The sequence below is a fragment of the Acinonyx jubatus genome, chromosome D2 (assembly GCF_027475565.1).
Source record: "Acinonyx jubatus isolate Ajub_Pintada_27869175 chromosome D2, VMU_Ajub_asm_v1.0, whole genome shotgun sequence".
NCBI classification, from domain to species: Eukaryota; Metazoa; Chordata; class Mammalia; order Carnivora; family Felidae; genus Acinonyx; species Acinonyx jubatus.
The window spans coordinates 29,848,682-29,867,895 of NC_069393.1; the positions used below are offsets into that span (position 1 = coordinate 29,848,682).

Below are 19,214 nucleotides of genomic sequence, written 5' to 3' on the forward strand. Positions count from 1 at the left end.
CCTCCTGGGAATTTCCCAGTTTGGCGGTTGGTCCACTCGACAAGTCAGGGGCCAGAGACGCTCCTCTCCCCCACGTGGACCCGTCCCAGGGGGCCCTGAGTTCTTTAAGCCCCAAAGAGACCGGTCCAGCAGGTGGATCCTCACAGGCCCTCAGGATGGTGGCTGGAAGCGACCTCAGGGCCCCAGGGCCTGGGGCACTGCTGTGGCTCTAGCCAAGTCTAGAAGCCCTGCCTTCTGAGCCCCAGCCCAGTTCAAAGAGTGTGGCAGAGTGGAAACAGCTGGACCTTTGCCGTCAGCAAACCCGGCTCTTGTCCCAGTGCCCCCACTCACTAAGCCGCAGGACCTTGTCTCCGTCACCTCATCTGGGAGGCGGACCTGACATGAGCACCTTCTTCGTGGGCCAGCGTGGGTGCGGCATGCTGAAAGCCTGCCTCAGAGCGAGCGGGTCCTCAAAGCCTGACGCGCCCGTCCTTCCCTCTAACCTCCACGCCGGTCGTGCGGGCTCTCCAACACCAGCCTCTGGCCAGCTCCTGAGACAACCAGCTGAACCCTGTGTCCTCCTCAAGGACCAAGGGTCCACCCTGAACCCAGGCTTCTTTTTCAGCCGTGCAAACTTGACAAGACACCCCAGGAGGAGCCCCAAGGCCCCTTACGTTCCTCTGAGGGGCCCGGAATGTGGCTTAGGTCGCCAACATCCTGCTTCCTGTCTCTCACCAAACGTTTCTCCAAAGCCCCCAGTGTCCACAGCGCTGCCCCGGCCCCCCACACGTACCCAGAAGCCCTTCTGGCTCCGAGGGTTTCATGCTGAGGCAGTGGTGGGCGGAAGATAGAATGTGCCGGTGTCTCCTGAGAGGCTTTCCACCTCTACTCTTTGGCTCCATGAGGAGATGGGCATGCGTGGGGCCGGGCAGCCCACATGGCAGAATACCACCCGGCGTGTAAAAGCAGCCTCCTTCCCAGCCGGCCCGTGAGACGGTGATGGCACAACGCCTGAGGGATGGCGTCTGTTCATCGTGGCCGCACGCGGGGGACAAGGCACGCCTAGTCACACCCGCTGAGGGACCGAGAAGCCGACGCTTGGTGTAGAGACCGCACCACCATCTCGGGCACAGGAAGACCAAGCCATGGGTGGTGGAGCCCAGCCTTCAGGCCCCTGCATCCCAAAACCCACCTGGGGGCCCCAGGTCCTAGCTCGATCCCCACCCAGGCCCGCATCCCTGAACCCGCCCACCCTCTGGGCGCCCACTGACCTGTGTGTTTCCTCCCCGCAGGGCCTGACGGGTCCCCGAGGACAGCCGGTTAGTACCTGGCCCTAAGGGCCCCCAGCGGGGAGGCTTCGGGCCCCCGTGGCCTCAGCTTCACTTTCTAACTCTGTCGTTTCCGTCTTTTCCTAGGGACCTCAAGGACAAAAAGGAGAAAAGGTAAGCCTGATGGAAATTTTCCAGAACCTTCATCTCAGGAAACAGCGCCCCCGCCCCCCATGTTAGAAAGCAGTCCAGAGCGGCTATTTTCAAAAGTTAGCAGAACGGGGACATCCCCGGCGGTGCTGCCGTGTGTGAGAGAGAAGAGAGAAGCTGCCTTTGGGAGGTGTTTCCTCGGCGGGAGGGGTGGCTCGGAGCCCGCCCGGCCTTTCTCAGACTCCCCTGCCCGCCCGCCACCCCCAAGCGCTTCCTGATGCGCCGCCGTGAGCTCTAGGATTTTGAGGTGTCAGTTTGCAAACTGGCTTGGCTCCCTTCCTGGCTGCCTACGTTCTCCACCTCCTTACGTTTCTGATGGAGGCTCTGCTGGGCTTGCCTCAGGCGAATGGCACAGGAGCCTGGCACCCCCACCTCAGAGAAGGCGTCTCCGAGGGCCCCGTGGCCCCCAGCCCTCTTGGTGTCTGGAGTTCCCATCCACGGGCTCCTGCTCAGGGGCCACTGGGGGGACGCACCCAGAGCATCGACCTTTCTGGAAGATACCTGCAGCCAGGCCAGGAGCATAACTCTTGAGTGCGGTCGTGGCACGCGGGGGTATGGCAGCGGAATCCTGCCTGGGGTCCGTGGGGCCAGAGCCAGGCAGGCCCTTGGGGCTTCTTCTCTGCTGCCAGCCAGGGGCGAGGGAGGGAGTTGGTGCAGGACCAGAGCAGGGCCGGTGGGCGATGAGCATGTGCGGGGGACCCCTGAGGGCACGATTCCCCCTAAAAGTGCCTAACGCCAGCCTCTTCTCTCCCTTCCCCAGGGTCAGTGTGGAGAGTACCCACATCGGGTAAGTGAACCCCTAAAACTGAGCCTCCCTGGGGCACAGCCCCCTGCTCAGCCTCACCTCCCTGGGCCCCCAGCCCCTACAGAGGTTGGGGAACACTCAGCAGCCCGCGCGGTGGCCGTGGGGATGGCTGGCCCCCAGGAAGGCGCCCGGGGGTCAGCGGTGTGTTTGTGCAGAGCTGGTCTCCAGCGCCCATGTTCTCCCCCCCACCCCTCCCGGGTGTGTCTTTGTATGTTTGTCCCTGTGCTGGAGGGCCTGCCAGCCTTCCGGCATATTTGTGTCTGGAACTCCGGGCGTCCAGCCCTGCGTCTCCTCCGCACATCACCTCCTCCGTGAGGCTGTGCAGCTTGTGCAAGTGTGCGTGTGTGTGTGGCTGAGTGCGTGTGTCTGGCGGCCCGCCCGGGCTGAATCAGAGGGACTTTTGGGTTAGTCATTATTTCAGATGACCCCAACCTCAGTGGTGGGAGACAACTGGGAGCTGGCCGCATTGATTCAAGGATAAAATCTCCGCTGTGCCTCCTTAGGAACAGAGGAGGCCCTCTCCGAGCAGGGTGGGGATTTCTGAGCTGGGAGGGTCTCCCAATCGCCCCCCACGCCCCAGCTCCTTCCTTTTCCTTGCTCTGCCCCTGAATACAGAGCCCAAAGCCTGCTGCAGCCCATTAGGAAGCTTCAAATGGGTGCACTGATGGCAGGGGGTCATTCTTGGGACAGGGAGGGCAGAGACGTGTGCCCTCCATCGAGGGCCCCGGTGAGCTGGGACCAGAAAAACGCCACTCTCGGACCCCAGCGGTAGGAGTAGGGAGGGCTAGCATCTTTAGGTGCCCATCCCTGTGCCCTGGGCCTTATCGTGCCCAGAAACACACACACACACACACACACACACACACACACACAGTGTGGCTTCCCTGGCTGCCCAGCCCCACGGGGCAAGGGGACTGAGGGACTGCAGACAAGCACAAGTCAGGCTCAGAGTCTGTCTGGCTCCAGAAGGCCACTGGAAGGGCCTCGCTAGCAGTGGTCAGCCACCCGGACTCTGACCCCTGGGTTCCTGGGCCTGGGAGAGGATGCAGGGGGTCCACAACATGGGCAGCTGGGCCGGGCCCGGGCAGGGGGCACAGGCCGGTAGCAGCACAGACAGAACTAGCCCGTCAGTGGCATGATCTCCGGGGACGTGGGGGCCCTGGTGTTCCGGCCAGCCTGATCCTGATACAATAATAGAAGGTCAGCTGTGTTTATTTGAAACGATGGGCTCACAGGATTGTTATGTTACCCGAAAGAAAGACAGCATCCCCCAGCACCAAAGACAACAGGGCAGCAGACGCTTTGGCAGTGTTTCCTTAGTGAACGTGTGGGGGTGGAGGTGGGGGAGGGCTCTCTGCCCCTCAACCGAAGACAAGAAGAGGGAGAGAGCAGTAATAGAAGGCTCTAGAAGCACCTTGGCCACGGAGTGCAGCAAGCCAATGATGATGGCAGTGTAGGGCACAAGTCAGGCCGGGAGGAGAGTGGATTTGGTTGGGGGCTCAGCTGACGGACAGGGAGAGGCAGCTGGAAGTTTATCTGGACGTGGGCAGGAAAGCAGGGGGCATCTAGGGAGAGTGCTCTGGTGGTTCTCCGAGGGGCTTGCAGGCATGGTGGGGTGGCAGGCCTCCAGGCCCACAAGATAATGGGGGACCTGGGCTGGTCCCTGCCCCGGTTCCAGCCTGCAGCATCCCAGGGAGGGAGGGAGGGGAGGGGTAGGGAGGGGAGGGGTGGAGTGCCCTGGGGCGGGGAGCAGGGCCCCTGGTGTGTGTGGACTTCAGCCCTCACGCCCCCATCGCCCTGTCTCTGCCACCTCGGTCCCCTCCCATACCAGGAGCACCCGAGCGGCACTTTTTCGTCTCTGCGCTCCAGTCAGATCATTACCCTGAAGGTTTGTGGATTCTGGAAGGACTCTGGGCCCCTCTCTGCTGAGAGGCTCCCTGGACGCAGAGCCCAACATTGCACGTCCCCAGACCCCACAGTGGAAGGTGGCTGGGCTCTCGGGGCGGCCGCAGTCCCTCCAGGCAGCAGTGACCTAGAAGGGCCACAGCTGGCTCCCCTTCTCAGCCCAGGGAGCCCCCACTTCTTAACACTCATCCCGGGGGCTTCGTGTGAGTTAAAATGCCTTCAGAAACGAGAGGTCAATTATGTGCCATCTTTGCTGTCACACGGGTTCTAACCACTTCCTGAAGCCATGGGGTGCTCAGTTTTGATTGGTAGGGAGACTGAATGCAACGAGAATTTCCAGAAATGAAAATCACATCAGATAATGTGATGGAGAGTTGCCTCCCCCCAAAAGTGGTTGAACATGCTGGAGACATCTTTGCCCAGCCTTTATTTTCCAAACCCACCGGCCCCCGGGGGGGGAGACCTCAGTAGCACTTAGCCTGCGCCCACACCAGCCACACCCTCGGTCGGCTCAGCCCCTGGGAGCCCAACTTGGCACGGCCCCTGACCGTCCTCCCCAGATTTGCTGACACCAGCCCTTCTCGTTCGACCCAGAGGTTGCCACAGACCAGCTTGGCTTCGAGTACCAATGTAGCCAGTCCCGTGGCTCCCCACCGGAGCCTCTGTGTGCTCCACCCTTGGCCAGACAGCCCCCATCCACCCCCAAGGACAGGAAGGGACAGCAGTGCAATGGTGGGCTGTGTGTCACGAGGCCTCTACAGCCCAGCCGAAGAGGCCCACTCTCCCGGGCCGGGGGTGCTGCTGGCCAAACCCCCGAGGGCCGCTGCCCTTCGGGGATGCTGTGCCATCCAAGGGCAAGCTCGGTGCTGCACCCCACGAGCCGCGAGAGGGCCCCGTCCACACCTTCCCTCACTGTGCCTCATGCTCACTAATCACTCTTCTCTCTTCCTCTCCTCCCCTCCCACTTGGCCACCCTGCCTTCCTGGCGACATTCGGCATCCTTCTGAACATCTGCGATCTTTGGCCTTTGCCCTCTGGCCTTCCAACTCATCTTTCTCCTCAGCTGCTGCCTCTCCTCAATTCAGTGCGACTGGCTCCACCCCCAGTCATAAAAAGGCGGACCTTCCAGGTAGACACCTTCCCTTTGTCCAGACCACGAGTGGCTTCCCCAGGGGCTTGGCGGGTCTCCCGGCCCCGACGGGCCAGCGGGGACGATGGACTAAGCCAGAACCTCACTCTACTTCAGTTACATTCGATTAGACAAAGACGGACCCACGAATGTCATGGATGTAGAAATACACAACACCCAAGCCCAGGAGATCCACAACTGTCACACACCTCTGTTCCTCATAACAGTCACCAGCGACAGCCACCACTGGGCTTGTGCGTTGTACAGATGTGACTTCATTTACTTCTTTCGGCAGTTTTATGACTTAGGCATGATCATCCCTGTTTATTACTATTACTATTATTATTATTATTATTATTATTATTATTATTATTATGAGGAAGTCACGGTTCGGAGATAGTAAGTCAGTTGCCCAAGGTCAAGCAGCCAGTAACTTACAGAGCACCCAGCTTCTCGGACTCTTATGAGCTGTGGGCTTTGGGGCAAATTGCTTAACCTTTCTGTGCCTCAGGTGTTCATTTGTAAAACGAGGATAATAGCAGTTCCTACTGCGCGGGGGGTATTGTGTGTGCAAAGCACTCGGCATTGCTCCTCGCATTGTTTCAGTGCTATGATTAAATCGAGGCTCTGAGAAGTAAATTTGTGCCCAAGGTCACGCAAACAGCAAGTGGCAGAATGGGAGCCCGGCAACCGGGTCTTCAGACCCCACCCTCCCGGCTCGCTCAGTTGGACCCACACCCTTTATATTTAGAAATGGGTCACTTAGCACCTGATCGCTTGTAACCTGAGTCTGAGGAGTGAGGGAATTTGGAGGGGGAATGTGGCCCACGACCAACAGGTGTAATGGCTATGAGCAACTGCTTCCTTCTTCCTGCCTTATGAACCCAAGGCGGCTGGGAGAGGACCAGGTGACCAAGAACGGAAAACAAGAGACCACAGAGCCAGGAATCCAGGCAGAAGCATTGCAGCTTGATTCCAGGCCAGGCAGCCCGCGGCTGCCGCTGATGCCCCTGGCCTTCCTCACGCTGGGCAGGAGCTACCCCCAAGGCCGTGGGCATGCTGGACGTGGCAGGGCTCTGAGATGCTCCCTGAAAGCCTGACAGCAGGGCCTGGAGCCACCATCTGGCCATATTCAGGAGTCACGAGCCCAGAGGCCAGCGTGTTGAGGCACCTGGCTGCACGAGGCTGAAAACTCACTCCAATTAACAACTAAAAATACAGAGGGACACGTGATGCATGTGCCACCCGAGCCCACATATCCCATTACAGCGGCCAAATCCTCGAGAGTCTCCATGTGCTCCCAAGGCTTACTCCAAGCGTGACTCTTCAGGGGGCCCCCCGGCCGCTCAGAGAGGCACCAGGCCCACCCCTCTGTCACCCCCCCGCACCCCAATGTCAGACCCCATTCCAGAAGAGCTGTCTTGCTGTCAGAATGGCCATTCGCCTCAACCCCCGAGAGCCACCTCCTGGCCTCTGTTGCTTTAGCTGCTGTAGGCTGAGCCCTCGCCGGGCCCCAGGCACTGCTGTAAGAATGCCACACGGATTAGCTCTTGTAATGTCACACCAGTCACCCGCCAGGGCGGGTGCCGTCATCGTCATCCCCATCTTACAGATGAAGAAATTGAGAGGGGCCCAGGCTTCGATCCAGGCCACTGCGTGTTACTGCCTCCCTTTTCAAGAGCAGGGAGCGGGTGAGCCAGAACTTTCTGTGCTGCCCTGACCTGGTTTCCGGAGTAGGGAGGGAAGAACGGGGGCCTCTCCTCTGCCTGGTGCAGGTTTTGCCCGGAGAATAAGATTTTTATGCTGTCGGCCCTCATGGGACATAGAAAGGCTTGTCCATTTCCTATCGATAAACCAGTATTGATTTTACAGGCTCTGTAAGAGGCTTAAACGTTGGGTCTAACATCTGCTGACAGAGGACACTGTATGAAATACGATGTACTTAGCAGATGGCGTTGGAGGTCACTCCCAAAGTGCAGAAAGTTGGACAGTGAGTCGTTTTTCTGGGGGGGGTGGGGTGCTTATTTGGAATGAATAAGAATAGTCCGGAGTTCCAAGTTTGGGTCCTGGCTCCCCACTGAATTCTCCACGTGGCCTCCGTCAGGGAGTTCCACTTCTCCGAGCCCGTTTTCTCTTCTGCAAAACGCGACTTGTGACCCATCGCTGCCCCTGCCTCCTCCACCATGGACGCTCCGCGCCCTCCAGCGGCTTCTCAGAGCGGGCAGCAGGACGAAACCCCGGGTCATCTGCGCCAGCACGTCCCGGCCAAGGGAGGTTGAAGCAGGTGCTGCTAGGATCCCACAGTCCTCCTTCTGAAGCTGGGCGCCCCCACCTGTACTCATCATTTCCTCCTGTGGGAATTGCCGAGAGCACACTGAAGCCGCACCTCCGGCCGCCTGTGTCCCCCTGCCTCCCAGCCTGGAGCTCTCGCACACCTGCCCGGCCATCTGCAGGGATGGGCTCCCTCTCACAGGAGCTGGGCCCAGATGGTCCGTGGGGAGGTCGCTTAGAAAATAATATGACAGCATCGGTCTAGATCTAGGTTGATTCGGCTTGGCCCACACTCCCATGATCTGGGTCACATGGCCAGGCTCTCTCCTCCTCCTGAGGGGGACCCGATGCCACCCCTAGCTCCCTGGGCCTTCGGTCCACCCTGGGCACAGGGACGGTGGGTGACAAATGCTGGGCTCAGAGCAGCTGACTGAGGAGTAGGGGTGGGGCAAAAGAACACTAACCGAGACCCATATAGGCATAAAGCACTTTACGGTTTCAAAACTCAACCAAGTTCAGGGTTGCCAACTCAATTGTCCTGTGAAGCCAGGCACAGATCATGTAGGTGACAGAAGCAGGCCTCACGCAGGAAGGATGGGGGAGGGGAAACCCAGGCTACCTGGACCCCGGGCTCAGTCTGTGATCACCCGTAGGAATGTGGGCCTCGAGGGACAGGGCTCTCCCTGTGCCATCAGAAGCCCCCAGCCCAAATGTTTTACATAAAATCACTCACCCAGTTGTTTAGTGAGCCACACCAACTTCTGCGGCCTGTGACCTAAGGCCCTCCTTTGACCGTCCGAGTCAGACAATCAGACAGCAAAATCCTGCGGCAGGAAACGGAAGCAGGAATGTACTGCTCTCCTTCGATGCCCGGCGGGTGGGTGTAGAGAGAGGATGTGACCGTTCACACGGAGGGAGGAGCCGAGGCAGGCCAGGCTGAGGACCACCTGGGCTGGACCCCGGCCATCTGACCAGGCCACAAATATGCTCGAGGTCAGGTGGGGTCTTCTCGCTCACTCCTCTGCCTCTGGTCCCGGCAGGGCTCCTGCTCGGGGGCCAGCCGCTCGTGTGGCAGATCCTCTCTGGACCCCTCCTCTTGGGAGCCGAATGTCTTGGCCGTCTCCTTGCTGCCACTGGTCCCTGCATGCAGCCACCACCACGGCATCATCACCGTCACGCCCCACCACCTTCCCACCAGAGCCCACGATAGGGCCCTCACCGGGTGCATGGCACTGGGGCGGGAGCCGTTCCCCAGCCCTGAGGGTCTCCCTCTAACTCTCATTTCCACCAATCTCAGGGCGAACAGGGCCAGGCCGGTATCCAAGGACCACCGGGGCCACCAGGCCCCCCTGGACCGAGCGGACCTCTGGGGCCCCCGGGACTGCCAGGGCCCATGGGGCCCCCCGTAAGTATCTCCTTCCTCTCTCTACCACCTCGTCTCCCAAGGTTTGTCCCAAGAATTCTCTGGAAGCATCCCAACTTTGCATAACTGACAAGAATCTGGGTCCCCGCCTAACAGGCAGAAACACCTTGGCAAGGCCATTGGACGTAGGCGGGTCACGCAAGAAGCTACCCATCCCTGCCCAACTCAACTGTTGAACTCTGGTTCTGAAAACCCAGCTCCTGGGGCCAGGCCTCAATTCCAGTCATTGCTTTCCAGGCAGGGAATCACTAAGAGGTTGCCCCTTTCCCAGCCTCGGCAGAGAAGAGCTTGGAAAGAAAGTTCCCAGGGCCGCCTTTGAAGGCTGTCCCCTGACCCCTGGGCTTAGAAAAACCTGAGTTGGGGGCAGTGGGTTCTGAAGAAGGTAGCTAAGGGCCATCTGACCACCCGGCACCCTAATGAATATGCCTTTGCTACTGTATGTGGGTTTTGCACCCCTGGGCCGCCTTCCAGCCAATCTGGATGTCTGGTAAGCCAGGGGGACCCTGAATCAAGCCTGAGGATTGGATCACTGCTGTAGCCAAGGGAGGTCAACAGGTGCCCCCTCCAGACCAGACCACGCTCAGGCAGTAGGTCAAGCCACCAAGGTTTCCAAGCCTTGGTCAAGACCCCGCTCTCCTGGCCTATTTAATGCAACAGAGAACCAGGGCAGAATAACCTGGACTTCTTTGCAGAAAATGGGTCCTCTCAGTCTTCGAGGTAAGACTAAGGCCATATGTTTCTGAAGGGACAGGGTTAAAGGCAACATCTGTTCAACATGGTTTATTCACATGATTGAAAGAAACCTTTATCCTTCTTATGCCAAAAGCATCATACATTCATTGAGAAGAATTTCGAAGACGGACAAAGTGTTTTAAAGCGTCTATTTTGCCCTATGCATAGAGTTCCCCGTTATTAACATTTCGGAGGGCCCTTCCATTTTTCTCCTTAGACGTAGCGGCACTCACGCATTTTCCAGGTCCGCAAGTGTGCTGAATAATATAACGGTTTGTGTCCTCTTATGTTTTTTACTTAATATCGTAAACCACTCCCTTTCCTACGGCCGAAGTCCCCCGTGATGTGGGCCTATTTACAAATAGTTAATGAGTTCCTTCTGTAATATATAGCCTTGCCCATAAATGTGTGTGTGCGTCTCTGATTCTTTCGCTGCAACAGATTCCCAGAGGTGGGGAATTGCTAGGTCCGCGATGTCCCTGCCAAATAGTCCTCGATGACAACAGCTACTTTCCAGGTCACTCGGCCACAAACCTGGGCCCCTCAGCTGCTCTTGCCACCGATGCCGAGGTCCGGTGTAGCTGAGGTTGCTACCAATGCCGGGCAACAGCCCTGGCCGCCCAGGGCACCCAGCTTGGCACCTCAGCAATGTGAAAACCTAGCTTGCCAGCTCTCCCGCCCAGCTTGACCTCCACAATAGATTTTAAATATTTCTGTTTGGGACCCCGGGGAGAAATATTAGTCTCACTTCTATGGGTTTGGAGATGGGAAAATGGAAACCCTGAAAGGAAGTGAAATTTAGGGACCTGAACCCAACCCAGGCAAGAAAACCAACAAAGTACTCAAAATCTACTTCTTTGACGACCCCTACCCCAACGTATTGGGTTCCTACTCACTGGACCCGAGCCAGATGGTTTTCTTTGTTAGGTTGTTTATAAAGAAGAAAAACCAGGAAGCATGTTTTGAAACCAATTAAAACAGACCAGATTTGGGCATCTTGGTTTTCTTCAGCCCACGTTTGCTGCCCACACCTACGCCCCAGACCACAGTGGAGCCACAGCCTTCCTTTGCCTCTCCCTTGGGCTCCCGCGGGCCCTGGGCCCACACCACCTCCCCACGGCTAACTGCCGTGGTCACAGCGCCCTGGGGCAGAAGGAGACAGAAGGCTCTTCAGGAAGCTGACAGGGCCAAAGAAAGGCAAAACCGAGGCTCTGTTGGGCAAGGTCGGCTTCCCAGGGAGGGGTCCCAATTAGGAGGCGGGTGGGTGGGGACCTGGACCAAACCACACTGTCAAATTAGCAGGATGCTTATTTTCCAGTGGGCGGGCACAGCAGAGATGCCCACGGTGCCCACATGGCACCAAAGAGGCCCTCGAGCCTGTCGTCCCCGTGTGCCCTCGGCAGGTTTCAGATACCGGTCCAGGATCTTCTAGACCCGCTCCCTAGCACATCCAGAACTCATTATCGCTGCTCGGGCCCTCCCCTGGCCCAGCCTCCACTGCGCACACGCCTAACCTGCACTGTCTCCCTGCAGAGCCCATCTCCACTCACCTTGCTCTTGCTTCCACAGGGCTTACCTGGGCCTCCAGGACCAAAGGTGAGAGCCCTTTGGGGTGACGCACTGAATGGGTGGGAGCGCTGTCTGCGGGGGGAGACTCAGCGCCTAAGGCTGCCGAGTAAGGATCTGAGAGGGACCTCAGTGAGGGACGGATCACGCCTGGCTCGCTCCCAAAGCGCCACTCCCCTCTTGGGAATTGCCTGGGTCCCCTAGGCAGGCACGATGACGAGTATGGGAGCCGCGGCCCCACCCTCCGAGGAGCTTAGAGTCTGGCTGGAAACTCCAGGTTGATGCCCGGGGCACTGTCACAACGTCCCAATAAAAGAGCGATTCACCTGGAGTCAGAACCGGAAGGGACCTGCAGGGTCATCGGGTTTCTAGTGAGACCTTGTGTGGAGGCCCAAAGTGTCAAACAGACTCTCCCTCTGAAGCCGGGGACCCCGGGGCTCTGGGGACAAGAAGTCGCAAAGCACTGACCGTGCCCAACCACGTCGCACGTGTGTTTCGGAGGAAGCAGAGCTATTGATCCAGGGTTGGCTGGAAGTCGGGAGGATTCACAGTCGTTGAGAAGAGGAAGGGCAATGTGAGGGCGACAGCGCAAGCCAGAATTTGGGAAAGTCCCACTAACGGTCTTCTCTTTGTTCCCCCAGGGAGACCCAGGAATCCAGGGTTACCACGGCCGAAAGGTAAGGAGGAGTGGGAGGGGGAAGGAAGGATCTTACCTCCCGCCCCCCCCAGTAACCCAAGTGGGTCTTCACCATGACGCATGCGGGGTCAGGACTTGTGCCCATGCGTGTTTGCACACACACTTGCCCAGTGTGAGCCTCACACTTGTGAGGTTGGCTGGACAGGAGTTTGCGTCTCCACTGGGGGGAGGAGGAAGCTCAGAAGGGCAAGACCTTAGGTGATGAGTGGCCCAGCCAGACCTCAGACTCAGGTGGGTCCCCTACCACCAACTGGGGCCCTGTATCTGTACCAAGGCAGTCAGGTTCTCACTGGCCCCCTGAGGGCCTGGTAAATGGGAACAGATTACCAGGGCCCGCCCTGGGCAGAGCTCCATGCTGAGCATGGTGGGGAATATGGAGGTGGGGTCCCAACCCCGCTCTCTGGCAATTTGCAGTCCAGAGAGACAGAGATTCCTGTACAAATAATCCTGGTGAAGGCAGGTTGTGCTAAGCTACCATCACAAAGCACTGTGTGAATATGGGTAGTGGGGTAGAGAGATTCATCCCAGGCTGGGAGGGGTTTGGGAAGTCTTCTGGGAGAAAACAGCCTGTGGGCTCAATCTTGGTGAATGGGTGGGCGTATCGGTTATCCGTAGCTGTGTAGCAAACCGTCCCAAACTTCCTGGCTTCAAGTGGTAATTTATTTCTCACTCTGGTTCTGTGGATTGGCCATCTGGGAGTTCTGCTGGTCTCCTCTGGGCTCGCTCGGGCCGTTGCGTTAGATGATGGGTGGAAAGGCCAGAGAGGCCAAGACGGTCTCATCCACACGTTTGGGGGTTGGTGCTGGCCGTGGTCTGGGTGTCTCTGTTCTCCCCCGTGTGGCGTTTCAGCCATCGGTAGGCTACACAGGTTTTCTTACAGCATGGCAGGCCCAGGGCAGTGTTCAACCCGCAAATATTGAGAGCACAAGAGCTTTTCCAAAGCGGTCAAGGCATCACACTTTCTGTTATCCTATTGGTCAGAGGAAGTCACGTGGCTAAGTCACGCGCATCAGTGGGGGTGCTGGAGGACACGCCGCCTCCACTTCTTGTGGAAGGAATAGCAAAGCATCCATGGCCGTTTTTAATCCACCACGGTGATCCTTCAACCAGCAGATCTGAAGGGACATGGCACTTTAGACAGGGAGACAAGTTGAGCAAAGGCCCAGGGGCAGTCATTACAATAACGATAATAACTTACAAATGATGTTAATAATAGTCACCACTTACTGAATGCCTACCATGTGCCCAGGCTGTCCTTCAATGTGACCTGCGTTATTTCTAATCCTAAAACCACGCTGCGAGGCTGGTACTCTTCTTTTTTTCTTTTTTTTAAATGCTTATTTATTTTTGAGAGAGAGAGAGAGAGAGAGAGAGAGAGAGAGCAGGGGAGGGGCAGAGAGAGAGGGAGACAGAATCTGAAACGGGCTCTGGGCTGACAGCAGTGAGCCTGACGCAGAGCTCGAACTCATGAACCATGAGATCGTGACCTGAGCCGAAGTCGGACACTTAACTGGATGAGCCGCCCAAGCACCCTGAGGCCGGTGCTACTCTCCTGTTTAACAAATGACACTGAGGCTTGCCCAGAGTGTCATGGCTCCTCAGGGACAGAGCAGGAACTCCAGCCCAGGCCTGGGTCCTTCCCGTGGTACCACCTGCCACAAGGAGCCTCATGCAGCCCTCTAGACCCAGCGCCAGGAGAAGGAAGGACGCAGGAAGGAGAGGCAGAACGAGAAGAGGGAGGGACTTGGGAACGGGAAAGATTGCTCTGGAGAAGCACATTCCTCACACTCTATAATCGGGCGGCTGCCATCACCGCACTGTTTTATGGGAGCTTGGCGGGGGGGCAGGGGGCCAAAATGGCAAGACCTGAGAGACCTTTAATTAGTTCTGCACAAACTGAGAAATTTGTGTTGTGTCAGGAAGTAGAAATTATAGCCTCTGCGGTTGCTTCCATCCACACACACAGGCTTACAAAATTTGCTGCCTCCTGGTTCCGTGCAGGCAGCCAGAAGTTCCCCCAGAGTCACCGCGATGCCAGCGGCGGGGAAACCGTGTGCCACGGCAGGCATCTGCATCCGCGGGCCCACTGGAAATCTGGCTCATCCAGAAAGGAGCTTGGGGGTCTATTTTTCTGAGGAGGGAATAGCCTCAGCTCAGGGCCAGGTGTCAAGGGACTCTCAAGAGGCTACAAGTGCCCATCCCACTGCCCCAGACCCACTGGGGCTGTGGGTGTCTCGAGCCAGTGACCACCATATTCAGGCAAAAGTTTGCTTCCCGTCGGAGCGCCGAGACAAGGATGCTGGTGCCCAGGGACTTCCCATCTCTGGTTTAGCCAAAGTTCACGTGCTCCCTATCCCACCGGTCCTGACCGTGGCCCGTTAGAGCTCTGTATCCCCCCGCGTACAGATGAGAAGTTCAGAGAAGTCAGTCCTTTGCCCAAGGTTGCACGGCTGCCGAAAGATCATGCTGGAATCGGAGGCCAGGTCTCATGAGTCCAAGCCCAGGGTCCAGTCTTCTGGCCCAGACACAGAAGTGAGTGTCTACTCAGAGGGTGTCGGCCTAGGCTAAGCTAGCTGTGCACGGGCTGTCCTCCCTGTGCCTTCCCTGGAATGTGGAGGCTTATCCCCCGAACTCCTTCTTTGTCTATCTACCTAGTCTCTCTTTTCCTCTCTCCTCCCCTCTGTACTTGGAAGGGGGCGTGCAGAGGAGACAGCTGGATGCTGGTAACAGGCACCCACCCCAGCACCCAGGGAGGAGTGAGCGCTGGCGGTCGGAGCACCATACCGGGGCAGAGGCCATAGGACGGCCCCTGTGTTTCGGGTGCAAGGGGAACCCATGGGGTAACCGACAGACCCACGTCTACTTCAATTCTCCGTCCTGGCGACCTGATACACAGGCAGGGAGCCTTTCTTTCAGCATGGGTGGAACTGAAGTCTTAGCAAAGATGTTTCGTGGCCTGCAGAGTTTGCTAATGATCGGTTCTGCCCACCACCGCCACCCCTGGGTGGCTGGACCAGGCCTGGCATCGCTCTCAGTGACCAGCCAGGCCAGCAGGCAGTCTCCTTCCCTAGCTCCTTAGGATCAAAGCCCAGGGTGCCAGCAGGCCCCATGCTGCCCCCACCCCGCTCGGGACCAGCCATGCTGCCTAGACACTGTGAGTATTATCGTGTACCCGTGTGGTACCGATTTGATCCAAATTTATGACCACCGATCTACTTTAAATGTGTCGTACGATGCAACGTGTGTTTAAAACATTGCAACCTTGGCTCTCTCTCAAGGGGATCGACGGGTATTGTCAGACGGTATGTAGGTCACAAAACCTGGTGAGAGCCTCTCTCTAAGCGTGTCGGAGCTGGTCCATCTGACCTGGCAGCAGGGGGTGCACTGGCGCGGGGCGGTCAGCGGTAAGCCTTGGGGTCTGCATGAAGGACCAGGACTGAGGCACACAGTCCCTCCCCGCAGGCTAGGGGCTGTGCGTTTTCAGACCAGGGGAGGCAGGCTGGGACGGCCCCCTGTTAGAGCAGCTTCCAACTGCGGTCACTCCTTGCGGAGGCTGTGGGGCTCCCAAGGGACATCAGCTGGGCCCTAAGGTGGGACGTCTAGGGCGCTGGGGTGAGGGCGAGAGGAGCAGACGCTCTCCTACCCGGTCCAAGTTGGGCCCCCGCCGTATGGCCACGCCGGCCCTTCCCACACTCCTCCAATCCCTCTCCGACAGGGTGTGATCATCCCGATCTGCCAGTCACAGCAGGGGGCCGTGTGGGTGGACACATTTCTGTAGAAGGACCGCTAGTATCATTAAGCTGCCTCACCGGGTCTTTTCAACACGCCAGTCTGCGTACGTGGCACTTTGCATACATCATGTTCCTGGATCCCTATAGCAACCCTGTGAGGAAGGTTTTATTCTTAACCCTAACTTACAGATGAGCAAACTGAGGCCCAAAGAGGTGAGTTCCAGAAGGTCCACAGGCAGGAAGTAGTAACCCAGTTCTGTCTGATCCCCGCGTCTTTGCCATCCTTGCTCTGAATGACTTTACTACCTGGGCCTTATGGCAGGGCGGTGGGGGGCAGGGGTGGGGGGTGGCCATGATTTCCGCTAGGCCCTCCTCCCCCAGAAGGAAGACGGGTGGGGGTGGGCTGATCTCCTTCCCATGAGAAAAGGCTGTGGCTGGATTCAGGCCTTTCTCTGAGCTTCCCAGGCTCTCTGCGAGCAGAACTCGGGGGCCTTGGTGCATTTCGGTCCAAGAGCCCAGGAAGTGGAGCGCTTTTTGTCCATTGGCCTTGATTCCTCCTCCTCCCCCCCCCCCCCCGCCCCCGCCACCCCGAATGATTGCCCCAAGGAGTTAGCATGGTACCAGGCCTTCAGTAAAACCAGGAGAAGGCAGCTTGTCTCAGGGCCCCACCACAGCTATGCCTGAGACCCCCCCTTCGCACCCCTGTGGCTCTCAGAGGGCCTGAGCAACCCCAGGCTCCACAGGGCACTCACGTGCAGCCCCGGGCTCCATGCCGAGGGCAGCCGTGGCTGCAGGAGCCTTCTGGGGTGGGGACAGCACTTTCTTTCACAACCATGAAATCCCAGTGGGAACATCCAGACTGTTTCAGTTAAAGCAGATCAGGGATCCCCGACATAGGCCTCAGATCTGAGGCCTCGCGAGGACTGGGAGTCTCACCCCGCCGACCTCCAGCCCCTAGCCTGTGCTCTCTGGGCCCTGTTTCTCCCACACTCCAAAGTCCACAGATTAATTAGAGCTGACTTTTCTTTTTGGAGCTAACTACAAAATCAACCGATCTCAAATCGAGATTACAAGCCAGCCGCCCTTCCAAAACCCTGGCCTTCAATGGGGCGCCTGACCCCGGTAATTCCCAAGATCACTTCCTGCCGGTCCTAATTACCGGAGGGCCTGGCATCCCCCTGGTTCCAGGCCTCTCCTGTCTGGAGCTGGCTAGAGCAGCGAAGAAGGAAATGAGCTGCCTTTTCCTGGAAGGGAGTCCTAGGAACCCTTTAGAGGAAAGAGAGACATTAGCCCTCCTCACCCAGCTTTCCCAGCCCGGGAAAGGGCCCTGGGCCAGGCCCGAGGCCTGAGCCGCCTGCTGGCCTCCCCCCACACACCCCCACCTCCTCCCTTCCCTGCAGCCTTCCACTCCCCACACTCAGACAGGCCTTCCTCCTCCCTGCAGAGAACAAAAGAGTCTGTGTGTGGAGCTGCTCTGCCCGGCCCTCCCGCCCTCCGGCTGCAGAGGGAGCTTCACGCTAGGGAGGTCCCTGCATCACCCCACACTCCTCTGGCCTGACCTGCGCTTGGCTGGGAGCTGACCTTGAAGCCCCCCACCTCCCTCCAGCCTATGTCTTCTTGCCAAGTCCCTGCCCCGCTTGTTCAACAAGCAGTAAATCACCAATTAAGAGGCTGCTCCCACGGGACAGGAGCGTGGCCATTTTGTGCTCCAAGGAGCCGGCTTTTATCCTGTCGTCTCAGTAAATGATGGGTCCCTCCACCTGGAAGTGGGGACCAGAAAAGAAACCCTACTGATGCCACAAGGCGCTCCTGTACAAGGCCCAGCTGGAGAGTCAGTGGCCTCATAAAAGTCAGGGCTAGGGCAGGCCTTCAAGGTCATTGCAGGCAGCCCCTGCTCTACCCACCTGTGCTCACCCAGAGCTCTCTAAGCCACAATGATTGGAATCTACCCCTTCCCGGCCAGCAATCGGGCATTGGTTCTTGATAGCCTCTTGGGTCAAGAGCCAGCCTCCCAAGTGGTGGGATGTCCCGGCCTGGGGGTCGCTGGCCTGCTCCCACTGCAGCCTGTGCCATCCATGCTTTGTGCACCTGGGGCAAGACTTGGGGTGCCCGCCTCCGCAGCTGCAGGGTGGCCCAGCAGGGGTCTCCAGGAGCCCGCTGGGGGAGCTCCTGGGGCCCCCTGGGAAGACAAGAGAAGGCAAATATAGAGGAGTTAAATTGGGGATCTTGGACTTGGACACACTTTGAGGACTCCCTCCGCACCCGAGATAAAGACACTAGTAAGTTAGTGAATCGAAATTTAGCACAATTCCAAACTTAAACCTTTTGAAGGGGAATACTTTTAATTGGAAAGAAGGAGCTTGTAAATCTGCCCCCACAAAGACACATGGAGGGGAAAAACTGTGGGAACAAAGGTGTCATGGTCCCCCTTTTAGCGATAGCCCCCAGAAGCTCGCTTCTCACTCCCTGCAAACAGGTGCCCTTGCCCACAGCCACCCTGAAGTCCTTGACAATGACTCACCCCTGTCTCACCTCACAGATCCAGGAATCAGTGCTTCCGAGAGTAGGGCCAGGCCAGTCCCCAGGGCAGAGGTCAGGCTGGGGTAGGCCCGGCTTGATGAGAGTGGAACGAGCCTGCAGGGTGGGGTCAGCGGGGGCGCCCCTGCTTCCTGCCCAGCAGAGGGGTGGGAGTGAGGGAGGCCTGAGAATGGGATCAAGGGAGCCTGGGTCGCCTGCAGAATTAAAAGACTTGACCCAGAGGGGAGGGAAGGGGCAAAGGTCAGCCACGCTAACGAGGAGGGCTGCCTCCTTAGGCTCCAAGGGGCCCAGATTTCCCTGGAGTGGATGGTTTTGTCCTTTCATACGAGCTGGCACGGGTTGAAGACAACCCCAATTAGCCAGAAACCTTCACTCGCTGGTGTCACTGCTTCTGCTGAGGTTGGAGACAGAAGCCCAGAGGCGGGGTTTGGGCAGACCCGCCACCCCCCTTCTTGAAGCATCAGCAGGTGTCCCCCACCCCCAGGTAGGAGGGAAGGAAAGCAGAGACCCACTGAGACCCCTCCTAGACCAGCATGCTAGACCAAATGCTCCTAGACCAGCATTTTCCCCCCACAGCTAAACTCCCACCCCGACAGCCTCATTCTGGAGATGCCAACAGACCCAGGGGCCCCTCCCCAGCTCTGACCTCTCGCCCCACTGAAGGCCTCACTTAGGCAGGGCTGGGGGTGATTGGAGAAAGTGGGTGGGGCAGGGGTAGGTGGGAGATCTCCAATCTAACTCACGTTGCAGGTGAGGATCCTGGACCCAGAGAGGGAAGGTGGCTTACCCAGGGTCACACGGCCTTTCTTGACTCCAGCCGGTTTCCCCAGATCGGGGTGGGAAGAGGCTGGCAGGGGCATTGAGGAAAGGCTGAGGGAAGGACAAGGGAAGAAGGGCTGAATAGTCAGGGGCACCCAAGCCGATCTCCCACCTGTGCCTCCCGGCACCTGGTGTCTTAGG

The 19,214-nt window shown here is 58.2% G+C and overlaps 1 protein-coding gene across 1 annotated transcript in view; it reads left to right on the forward strand.

Annotated features, from left to right (window-relative positions):
• LOC106967193 (collagen alpha-1(XIII) chain) overlaps positions 1-19,214 on the forward strand; it is a 79,564-nt gene that overhangs the window by 18,968 nt on the left and 41,382 nt on the right. The window contains exons 8-14 of the mRNA XM_053207058.1: positions 1,272-1,298; positions 1,395-1,421; positions 2,218-2,244; positions 5,231-5,296; positions 8,865-8,972; positions 11,292-11,318; positions 11,930-11,965. Of these exons, the coding sequence (XP_053063033.1) occupies positions 1,272-1,298; positions 1,395-1,421; positions 2,218-2,244; positions 5,231-5,296; positions 8,865-8,972; positions 11,292-11,318; positions 11,930-11,965 (318 nt within the window). The remainder of the gene's footprint in view (positions 1-1,271; positions 1,299-1,394; positions 1,422-2,217; positions 2,245-5,230; positions 5,297-8,864; positions 8,973-11,291; positions 11,319-11,929; positions 11,966-19,214) is intronic.